The sequence below is a fragment of the Gossypium hirsutum genome, chromosome D12 (assembly GCF_007990345.1).
Source record: "Gossypium hirsutum isolate 1008001.06 chromosome D12, Gossypium_hirsutum_v2.1, whole genome shotgun sequence".
Classification (NCBI taxonomy): domain Eukaryota; kingdom Viridiplantae; phylum Streptophyta; class Magnoliopsida; order Malvales; family Malvaceae; genus Gossypium; species Gossypium hirsutum.
The window spans coordinates 13,775,872-13,788,127 of record NC_053448.1 but is presented as its reverse complement, the minus strand read 5'-3'; the positions used below and the strand labels follow the sequence as shown (position 1 = coordinate 13,788,127).

At 27.6% G+C, this 12,256-nt stretch overlaps 1 protein-coding gene and 1 long non-coding RNA gene across 2 annotated transcripts; one reads left to right on the top strand and one right to left on the bottom strand.

The window, feature by feature from the left end:
* Positions 1-1,863: 1,863 nt before the first annotated feature.
* LOC107945300 (50S ribosomal protein L25) lies at positions 1,864-4,258 on the bottom strand. The gene is made up of 3 exons (XM_016879258.2): positions 3,634-4,258; positions 3,406-3,535; positions 1,864-2,372 (listed from the first exon to the last, which is right to left on the bottom strand). Exons 1-3 carry the CDS (start codon positions 4,018-4,020, stop codon positions 2,146-2,148), a joined length of 744 nt encoding a protein of 247 aa, XP_016734747.1. The 5' UTR covers positions 4,021-4,258; the 3' UTR covers positions 1,864-2,145.
* Positions 4,259-10,050: 5,792 nt separating this feature from the next.
* LOC107947434 (uncharacterized) lies at positions 10,051-10,893 on the top strand. Its single transcript, XR_001697114.2, has 2 exons — positions 10,051-10,255; positions 10,548-10,893. It is a non-coding gene; the product is annotated as an uncharacterized lncRNA (long non-coding RNA).
* Positions 10,894-12,256: the final 1,363 nt, after the last annotated feature.

The window sequence follows — 12,256 nt, the reverse complement described above, 5'->3', positions numbered from 1 at the left end:
TCTCTATCTTACCAAAATCCATATTTGCCGCACAGAAATTTTAAGATTGTTTAGTAGTATTTTTTAAAAATATTTTTTTAACATAAAATATATTGTTGAAGTAAAAGAAATATTAAGGGCTTATTTAGTAGTATTTAAAAAAATATTTTTGATTTGAAAAGTATTTTCGGAAAAAAAATATTGTGTTAAATAGTTATTTTTAACTGAAAGTTTTGGCTTTTGAAAAACACTTTTAAAAAAAGAAGTTAAAATTTTTAGTTTTTCATCTCCAAAAAGCACTCTTAAATCTTTGGTGTGTATTTACAATTGTGTTAAATCATTAATTAAAAATAAAAAAATATTTTTAAAAATAATACAAATGTGTTAATATTTAATTAAAAATATTTAATGGTTATATTTAAATATTTAAAATATAGTTTATATATTCTAATTAAATTTTATAAATAATTAATATTTATTGCTTAAAAATATTTAAAATTTATGTTTCATATATTAAAATATTAACAAGTTATAATAATTTCTTTTATATTCTTACTAAAATATAATGATATTAACTAATTTGAACATTATTTAAATACATATTTGTTATTTAATAATACCATGTCTAAAATAAATATTTTATTTTTCAAAATAATTTTTTGACAGTAATACGAAACACTCAAATCTTAAAAAAAATACTTTTCAAAATCATTGCTAAATTAACCCTAAAGCAACAACTTTGAAGAAAATTTTTTACTTTTCCAAAACACTTTTACTCAAATGGAGAAGTTAAAATTTTTAACTTTACTCTCCCATAAACACTTTTGACAGCTTAATTACGTTCACTCCTCCACCACATGATACTTTCCCTCCCCTTGTTAATTACTTAAAAAATATTTAAAATTTATTTTTCATATATTAAAATATTAACAACAAACTATAATAAATTGTATTTTATATTCTTATTAAAATATCATAATATTAACTAATTTGAACATTATTTAAATGTTTATTTGTTGTTTTATAACACCATGTATAAAATAAATATTTTATTTCTTAAAAACACTTTTTAACAACAATATTAGGGCTAGTTTAACATTACTTTTGAGAAATGCTTTAAAAAAATGCTTTGAAAAAATAATTTTGAGAAGTATTTTTAAAAAGTTCAATTTAAAATTTAAATATTTAGCATTGCTGTTAAAAAGTGTTTTTAAGAAATAAAATGTCCATTTTAGATATGGTACTATCAATTAACAAATATATATTTAAATAATATTTATTTTAGTAAGAATATAAAAAATAATTTATTATTACTTGTTAATATTTTAATATATGAAATATAAATTTTAAATGTTTTAAAACAATAAATATTAATTATTTATAAATTTAATTAAAATATATAAACTATATTTTAAAAAATTAAATATAACTATTAAATATTTGTAATTAGATATTAACACATTTGTATTATTTAAAAAAATATTTGTTTTATTTTTAATTAATAATTTTAACACATTTGTAATTAAACACCAAGAAAAAAAAAGAAAAAAATACCATATTGTTGGAAGGGTAAAAAAGTTATTAAACACCAAAAATACTTTTAGTAAAAAAAAACTAAAAATTTTAACTTCTTTTCAAAAATGCTTTTAAAAAGCTAAAAATTACAGCAAAAAACAGCTTGTTTAGCACTTTTTTTCCAAAAGTTCTTTTCAAGCCAAAATTATTTTTTTAAGCAATACTAAACAAGGCCTAAATACTTAAATCTTAAATCAAACTTTTCAAAAATATTTCTCAAAAGCACTTTTTTTTAAACTATTCTAAAAAGCAATGTTAAACTAACCTTCTATAAATACAACACTCTAAAAATCATAAAGAAGTATGTAATGAACAAAAATTTCAGTATCTGAATTTGTACTTCATCGAAACCAGTTGCCAAAAAAACAACAAAAAAAAAAACTACTTGAATTCAGCAGAATCTACAATAAACAGACTGACCATTCCGCAGGAACCAACTCCTCTTAATGTTTACTTTGAAACATGGTTCGAAACAGCTAAAGACACAAAGCTCAATTCGAAATTCATTCTCAAATGTTAAATGCCATGTCTCTTGACATCAAGAAATATCGAAATTATTCTTGGCATTCGTTTCAACTCACGCTTCTTTAGCTATACCTTTATGGGCTCAGGATTTTCAATATAAGTCGGCGCAATCTTACATAAAGGCATGCTTTCATTTTTGCTTAGAAGCTTCATGGACGGATGAACCTCGATATCATGCATTAACACTCTATCATCTATGTCTAATTTGCTCACATCCACCTCGATTTTTTGAGGAATGTGTTCAGCCGGGCATTGAAACTTTAGACTGCTTCTTATCATTTTAAAGTAGCCACCTGGTACAGCATCAACGTATCATTTGTCAAATAACAAAGCATAATCTGATTGTCAAAGACTACAATGAGATTAAGCAGGGGTAAATCAAAATAATTAAACGAAAAGGGGAATACTAATAATAAGATGTATCATCACACGGTTTCTCCATTAGCAACACGAAAGCTGGCATTTGTGTTAGTCTGATTTACATGCTAGTTCCCTACAAGAAAATGCAATGAATAATAGGCAAGGCAAGGCCATATGTCTGTTCAGGTTCTTGTGCATTATCGCTTTCAACAGAACATTTGGTAAGTTAACATCATTTAGTGTAATTGATAATATGAGAAGTGAGGAAAGACAATTAAGATTGGTATAACACGGCAAGAGAGTAAGTGGGCAACAAGGGCTAGAGCTCCGAGTATTGGTAACGTTAAAGATACCGGAACTCATTTAAGAAGTTGTAAAAAACTAATGGAGAAAACATTAATGTATAATTTTAACAAAATCCCATGACATAAAACTAAATAATGAATTGTAGCATCTAATCTTATTATCCATAACAGATCATTATAAAATGTGATTTATAAACCCCGGAAGGTCCAATATCATATTAATATATGAGATAATGTTGCATTTAGTACTTGTACTTTAATAAAATATTCAATGTAGTACATGTACTTTGAAAATGTCCAATGTGGTATCTGAACCATCAGTATGTGTTTTCTTATGGTACCTGTGCTTTCATAAAATATCCAATGTGATACCTATACTTTGAAAATGTCCAATATGGTACCTGAACTATCAATATGTGTTTTATTATGATACCTAGTATTATCAACATTAGTGAATTGCTAAACCAAGTATAATCACAAGACATAAGTCTCTAATTACTTCCTTTACCCAACAATTTCAGATAGTTAGCATATATAACATTTTTCATCTAAAAGAAGCAATGAACAAGCAAGTTGCCTATCATATAGTAAAATCTAAATCTTGCACAAAATTAACATCAATAAGAAGATCAAATGGGGACAATTGCACTAAATTGCATACCTTTCTTAAGACCAGGGCAATCCTCTAATCCTTTGAAAACTACAGGCACATCAACCTTCAACTCAGTCCCTTCATCCGCCCAAACAAACACCAAATTCAATATTTTACCACTCTCTTCGTCCCTATGAATCTATAAAAGCAACCCAAAATAGAAAATTTGAACTTGGGTAACAATAAAAGCTACTAATAAACAAAAAAAGAAAGAGCGGGGAAAAGTAAAAAACTTGCCTTGATGGGTAAAACCGTCCCGGATTCAAGTAAGACAGAAGAGCCAGATCCGGCCCGGATCTGAAGCTGGAACCTAGTGGAACAAAAGAAAGGGAGTTGAACGGACTTGATAATGGATCGAATCTGCTTTCTTTCGGTAGTAAGAATTTGTTTCCTGGACGGGGAACGGTTGCTTGGGTTTTTCTCAAGCAAGCCTTGAGAGAAAACCACAGCAGGGATTCTACCTTGGGCTCTATCACGGCTCGAGATACGGCTGCCAGTGCATTCTCGTGGGATAGCTTGGATGGTGTGGTAATGGTGTGTATTCGCCGGTGATGTTTGGACCACCGTTTTCAGGCCGCGCCACAACCTGAGCATTTGGTCGGAAACTGTAACGGACTTCACCATATTTTGTGCTGTTGAGTGCTGTGAGTGAAATGAGGGTTTTGAGCATGGTTAGGTATTAGGGTTTTAATAATCTGGGCCAAATTCGGGGTAAGTTTTTAGTCTAATATACCTTAAATCTGACGATGAAAAGATCTATAAAGCCCAAATGCTGGTTTTGGAAGAACAAGGCCTCAGCAATGAGATTCACACAGCAGGGGTGATATTAAAATTAGTGGTAAAATATACATTTGATTCAATCGCAAAAATAATAGTGAGGTGAAAGTATAAAATGATAAAGGAGGATATTATATTTAATTATATATATTATTATTTAACTCTTTAATTGAGAAAGTGTCATGAGTTAAATCAACACCAATCCGATTAGAAAAATTACGGAAATATTTTTTCATAATTATATTAAATTATATTATTTTAGGGTACTTTAATATTTTTATTTTAACGAAACCCAATAAAAATAAAAATGTGTATGATAGATTTTGAATCCATACCAATTGAATTAATAAAATCTAAAATTTATCCTTCAATAAAAACTTCATTTTAATAATATTTATACAATTTTATTTTAATATGAACAATTTATCACCCCCATCAGTTGTATATTTATACTTACCATATATAAAAGATTTTGATTGAGTTGGTATCACTTATAACTCAACTCAGTTATTAAATTACCAAGATAACCTTATTTTAAAAAAGCAATAAATATTAATTTAATGGTATTTCTCTCTCTTTTTTTTAATCTAGAAAATATTCGTACTTAAAATTGGATTTGAACCCAAAACACCAAACATACCCTCTTTCAACTTTGCAATTTCAACTAAAGTAACATTTGGTACATATTGCATATGTGTTATTATTTTTATTTTCAAATATTGCATTTCATTATTTATTGTATGTTATTTATAATTGTACCAATGTGTTCTAAATACCTGGTTTCCACATACATACGTGTGAGATAAAATTTCTAGTATATGTAAAATAATTAATTATATTTCATATTAAATTTATATATACCTTAAATAATAATTTTATGGAATAATGCCACATTTGATACTTGTACTTTCATAAAATGTCCAATGTGGTACCTAATCCCTCAATATGGGTCTTATTATGGTACTTAGTGTTAACACAATTATTAAATTATTAAACCAACCAATAAAAATTTGACACGTAGAATTTTTTTTCTCCTAACTATCTCGTCTAACATTATGTAAAAAACTAAATAAAATAAAAAACTAATTTAATTTAGAAAAAACTAAACATATGGTTAAATTTACAAAAATGGAGAATAACTAAATAAAACAAAAAAGTAATTTAAAAAAATAACAAAACATATGGTTAATGGAAAAGAAGCAAATACTAAACATATGGTTAAATTTACTTAAATGGAAAGATAAGTTTAGTATTTACTTCTTTTTTATTAACCATATGTTTAACTATTTGTTTTTAAATTAATTTTTTTTGTTTTATTTATTTTTTCACATAATGTTATTGATACATGCATGGAAAGGGTAAAATTTATTAATTTTCATTCACCGAAACTGCTAATTTTTAAGTTTGAGATCCAGACATTTTTGGATTGAGATGTTTCCATAGCATTTGAAGATCTATCTCTTAGCTTTGCAATGCACTTTAAATCACTCGATTTCAAGTACGGGAGCTCAAGTTATGACCATTTTAGGGTCTGTTTGATTGCTAGTAAAATATTTTTCGTAAAATGATTTCGGGAAAATGTTTTACTTTTCTGTAAAATGATTTACTGGAAAATAATTTCTGGTGTTTGATTGAATCTGTGTAAAATATTTTCAGCTGTTTGGCAGATTTCCTGGAAATATTTTTCGAAAAAATTGTTTTTACATATATTGATATATATTAATAAATTTTTATATTTTAAATTATTTTTACATATATTGCAATGATTTATTTATAATAATATTCAATTATTAAGCCACAATATTAATCGTTATAAATTGAAAAAAAAATTAATATCAAATAAATTATTTGTAATTGTGTTAAAAAAACAACTATTGAATAATTAAAAAAACAAGTTACTGGAAAATCGATAAATAGAAGCAATTTTCTACCGGAAATGAAGGAAGGAATGAAGGAGGCGATAGAGAGGAGAGCACGGAAAATGTCTTACGGAAATTGAAAGGGTAAGACATTTTCCCTAAAATGTAACACATTTTCCCTTGTTTTGGAGTTCATTTTCCAAATGGAAAATGTTTTCCGCCAATCAAACGCTGGAAAAGTTGGAAATGATTTTCCGGAAAATCAATTCCTTCAATCAAACAGACCCTTAGTGAAGAATACACGAGCAAAAATTTTAAACGAGATTATTATGGAAATTACGAGTTTTAGACTTTTAATTCTAGTTTAAATAATATCGGGTTTGATTTTTAGGCTTAATTTTTATTATATATGAACCTAATATTGTATTTACTAAGTTTTATTATTTTATTATTTATTTATTTTGAATTTTGGATATTTTTTAAGTATTTTAAGTTGTTTAGGAGTTTTATATTTCTTAGTCAAATAAGAAAGTTTAGTTTAAAACTACTTATTTAGATTAATTAGATAATTTTCATTATAATTTGGAGTTTTTTTTATGTAATTAACTAGCCTATATAAAGGCGAAACAATTGTTTTCAATAATAAAGTTTTCAACTTTGAGAGTTATTTTCTTTGTGCATGATTTCTTTCTTATGATTTTTAGAAATAATTTTCTTCTCAATTTTTTTCAAGAAGTCATGAGAATTCATTCTTCGTCCTTTAATTTGCTATATAATTATTTTATGGAGGGTTGATTAGAGTCCTTAATTGAGTTTGTTTGGGTTTATATCCTAAAAGGTTCAATTGGACACTTATTTATCTATCCATTAGATTCATCGGTTTACTCGTTCTATCTTCCACTTTGTTTTTTTTTTCGTTTTTCTATTTATTCTTTTTTCTCTTGTTTCTTCTTTTAGTGTTTTCTTTTTCTTTATTTCTGAATTTCTTTAATTTTCTTTACAGGTCAAATATGAATAATTCTTTCTTGAGTCAAACAACTTGAATACAATCTTCTTCTGCTTGCTCCTTTATCATTTACTCATATACATGCTCTGATAGGGTGAAATTTATTAAATTTTATTCACTAAAGCTGCCAATTTTCAAGTTTAGAAAATTACCTAACTTGCAACGACTTTTTAGATGGGATCTGAGCATTTCGAGGTTGAGATGTCCTCATAGCATTCAAATATCTATTTCTGATCTTTGCAAGTCACTTTCAATCACTCAATTTTGAGTTCAGGATCTCAAGTTATTATCGTTTTAGTGAAGACTATTCGAGTAGAATTTCTAGACAAGATTATTACGGAAATTATGAGTCTTGGGCTTTTAATTCGAGTTTAAATCATATTGGGTTCAATTTTTAGACATAATTTTTATTATATATGATCCCAATATTGTATTTATTAGATTTTATTATTTTATTATTTATTTATTCCGAATTTTGGATATGGTTTAAGTATTTTAAGTTGTTTAGGAGTTTTATACTTCTTAGCCAAATAAGAAAGTTTAGTTTAAAACTATTTTTTGTTTAGATTAATTAGAGTTTCATTATACTTTATATTTTTATTTGGATGTAATTAGCTAGCCTATATAAAGACTTCTTCATTATTCATTAGAAAGACAATTGATTTCATTAATAAAGTTTTCAACTCTAGGAGTCAGTTTTTTTGTGCAAGATTTTTTTATTGTGATTTTTATAAGTAGTTTTCTTCTCAATTTTCTTCAAAGAGTCGTGATAATTCATTCTTTATCATTCAATTTGCCAAGGAATTATTTCTTGGAGGGTTGATTAGAGCCATAATTGAGTTTGTTGGGGTTTATGTCTCAAATGGTTCAATTGGACCACTTATCAATCTATCCATCACATCCATAGATTTACTCGTTCCATCTTCTACTTTCTTTCTTTTTTTTTGTAAAAAAAATTCATTTAATTATTTATTATTTATATTTATTCTTTGTTCTCAAATTTCTTCTTTTAGTGTTTCGTTTTCTTTATTTCTAAATTTCTTTATTTTTTCTTTCTAGGTCTGATCTGAATCCTTCTTTCTTGAGTTGGAGAACTTGAATACGATCTTGGTCCATTGTTTCTTATAATTTGGTATTAGATATGAGCGTTTTTGAGTTGTTTTCTTGTGGTATATAAAGTGTTTTGCAAATTTTGCTTAAACAACCTCTAAAAAAAATAAAAATTAAAAAAATGTGGACTAAATTTTGTGCCCAAAATTTTCAAATATGATATTTATCATATAAAGAGGATTCAATTTAATTTTCGTGATTTTAGCACATCAAGAACACTTTAAACGAAAAATTCAAGTTGTTTTCCATTGTTTCGAGTTTTCTGCTAGGTAGTTTATCTTATTTGATTCTAGCCTTAGGTTCTCTTTTGTTTTTAGTTTTTCTTTTTCTATTATGTATTCTAACACATTTTAGCTTCTTGTGTCAATAGGTATGAAAAGAGTGGTTTCTCAGTTGTCCATTCAACTTACTTTCTTTGGAGTTGAGTTTTTCTTTGGCTTCTTAGAGTCTTAGGCCAACTTTGTTAGAGAGTGATCTCACATTTTTTTTAATATTATTGAGTTTGATTAGTGTCGAAACCATTTTTTTGAAAACAAAAATAAGTTATCGACTTTAAAAACAAAAACTAGAGTCGCCATCGATCCGTGATTTAGGTGTGATCGGCTCACCTTAAAAACAAATTTGGTCTACGAAATTGGAGAAAACATATTCGGGAGTCAGTTACACACGAGGAAGGGTTAGCACCCTCGTAACGCCCAAAAATCGGTACCAAATTTAATTATTTAATGTCTTGGTGTCGAAAATTAAAAAGATTTTGTTGAACTCAAATGTTGAAATCTGAAAAGGATAATCAATTATTCAAGTCATACGAAGAAATTGAGGCCCAATACGTTAGGGTACAATTTCTTAAAATCCCCAAATTTTGAATATCACTTTTGCTTTATAAGTAAATTTTCATTTCGAGAAAGCAATTATGTCATGCCCAATACGTTAGGACATAACAAATTAAGTTCCCAAAAATGATTTTTACTTATGCATTTTAAATAGTGAATATTCTCGGTTATTTGGAATTAACAAAGAAAATCGGAACCCAATACGTTAGAGCTCAATTTCCTCGAAAATCCCTAACTTTGAATATCGTTTTTATTTTAAAAACCTTTGAATCATAAAAAATGATTTTAATGTTTTGACAAAATCAAAATGTATTTGAAAAATGTGTTAAAATGTCAATGCAATATGAAACAAATATTTTAATTTAAATTATTTGTATACATAAGTACGATATATAAACAATTTTAGCAAATATGTACATGGATATGAGAGAAAAAACGTAAGTCATAAAAAAACAATGATAAAATACATATAAAATATATTAATACATTTAAAAAAAAGTATAAGTATAATGTATTAGTAAATATAAAAAACATGGAAAATATTTATAATAGTCTTGAAAGGAATGCAAAAATATATGTACACGTTATAAAAATGTATAAACATATGAATTATAAAACATGAAAATATAAATATCATAAAAAATATGAATGTACATAAAATATATAAACTATAAAAATAATATGATATGATAATAAAATATATACGTACTACATATATGTATTTAAAACATTTAGAATATACATATATATATTAACATACGTGCGGGTGTATATATATAGGTTTAAAAATAATAATATACAATATAATAATAATTAATATAATAAAATTAATAATATATTAAAAAAACTAAAAAAAAACTAAAACAACAGATTAATGATTAAATTGAAAACAAACGAAGGTTTAAAGCCAAATTTAAAAATTGAAAACACAAAAAGGGACTGAATTAAAATGCACACAACAGGTGGAGGACCGAAAGGGAAAATTCTCCTAAACCTCCTAAACACTGCGTTTAAAGGGGATTAAAATAAAACAATTTAAAATTTTCATGGAAAAATTTAAAAATAAAGACTATGATCTTGAAATAATGGAAAAATAAAAAGGATTAAAAACATAAATAACCCATAAATAAAACCCCATTTCATTTGTAGCCAATAAAACCCATTTCAGACCCCTAAAAAAATAGAACTCCTCTGCCATTTTAAAATCACGCCGTTGCCATCTCCCTTCCACCGTTTCAGACCCATTTCCGACCGGCCACAACGACGACTCAACGGTAAGCTCTCTTTTTCCTTCCCTTTCGTTTTTATTTTTGCTTTAAAAATCAAAGGAAAAGCCCCAAAATAAAATAAAAAACAGTAAAAAGAACAGGGGAAAGAAAAACAAAACTGATCACCTTTCCAAAATTTTCTCCTCTGATTCTTTACTCGTATTTCTTTTCTTTCAATACAATATTTTGCTAACCCCTTTTTACATCAATCCATTCCCCCTTTATACAACCGAAATCCCCCCCTTTTTACAATTTTTTTTGCTGTGTATATCCTCTTAGTGCTATTCGTAGTTTGCAGGTGCGTGCGTGAAGGGCTGAACGTGCGAGCAACGACGTGGGCAGTGGAACGGTTGCTACGACAAAGGCGGCTGCTGCTAACTGCTTAGGGTTCTTTGATTCTGTTTAGTGTTTTAGGCTAGTGGGTTTACTTAGGGTTGGGGTGTTATTGGGTTTAAAACTGGGTCTGTAATTTATTATATTTTTATTTTCAGGTTTATGCATTTGGGCCCAGGCTAAAATGGTCTATTACAATTAGTCTTTAAATATTACAAGGGAGAACATCTTAACTTATTTTCTTTGCATCTTAGAATTGTTTATTTTTGGTTGCAAGTGCATAATGACGAGGTTTAATGTTCTTTGATCAACTTTTCTTGTTTGAGTGTTTTTTATTTCAGTCTCTAATAATAGTACGCTCACATAAACAAGACAAGGAGAATGATAAACCTTGGGCAAATCATAAATGTTGTGTTTGTAAAAAACCCGCATGAACATGTTGTTTCCAATGCCCAAAAATATTCTATTGTTCATGGATTTGTCAGGAACGACATTTGAACAAAGGTCATAGTGGGATACACATACTTAAACGACTTTTTAAATAGCACAAAAAAATGTTTGGTGATAAGAGGGATCACCAAGACTCTAAATGCCAACAAGAAAATGTGAGTATGATTTATCACTCACCTGTTGTGTGGAAACATGAAAATATATAGATTTTTCATGCCCTTTTTAACCCAAATTTATGCAGTTTTGGTGTAATCTTGTTGAAAAATATATAATAATTATAAAATAATTAAATTATAATTAAATTATTAACATGTCAAATTTTAATTAAATTTATAATTAAATTTTGATTAATTTTGATTTATTTTCGACAGATTCACACAAAGGGCAAAAAATGACTCAACAAACACTACTAGAAGCGCAAAACTGAGAAGCAATTTTTGAAGCATCGAGGTGAATTAATTCTTCAGCCTAAAACGGTCCAATTTATGAATATTAATTCATAATATAATTAATTTTAATTTTAATCCAATTTATTTTGGGTTAAATAATTATTATTACTTAAATTATGAAAGGAGGCCCAATTGTGCTAAATCGAGAAGACTGGTCCAACCGAGTAATGGGCTACCCAAAACCATCCCACATGCTGACCCAATCAGCTTATTTAGCTGATTATTTGGCTTGCAAAACAACCCTTGAAGCTTCCTTGAAATTGTATTCAAACCTCTCCATTTATCAAGCTTTTGTAGATTTGTCCCTAGCTAAATTTAACAAGTTTGAAAGCTTCAAACTTGCCACATGTGTGGCAGGCCATGGGGGGAGTCAATGGCTGCTAATTTTTTCTATTTTTAGCAGCCTACTCAACCTATAAATACCCCCATTGGCTGCTCATTTCAAACACACCTCTTCTTCTTTCATTCTTCACTTCTCTCTCACTTTCTCTCTTCAAAACCCTTCATTTGTTTTTCATTTTCCCTTCCATTCCCTTGCTGATTTCCCTTCTTGGAAAATATCCCTTCAACCACCATTGGTAGCAGCATTCAAGTGGTAGTAGAAACCTCGGTTTAGCAAGAACAAGCGGAGAAAGAGGAGTGCAGCAAACTAGTCAAGCTTCGGAGAAACATTAGATTTGATTCTAGTTCCCTATCCTTTAATTTTTATTGTTGTTGTTATGACCATGTCTATGAATAATTGTTATGTTGATATGTTTAATTTAAATAATATGGC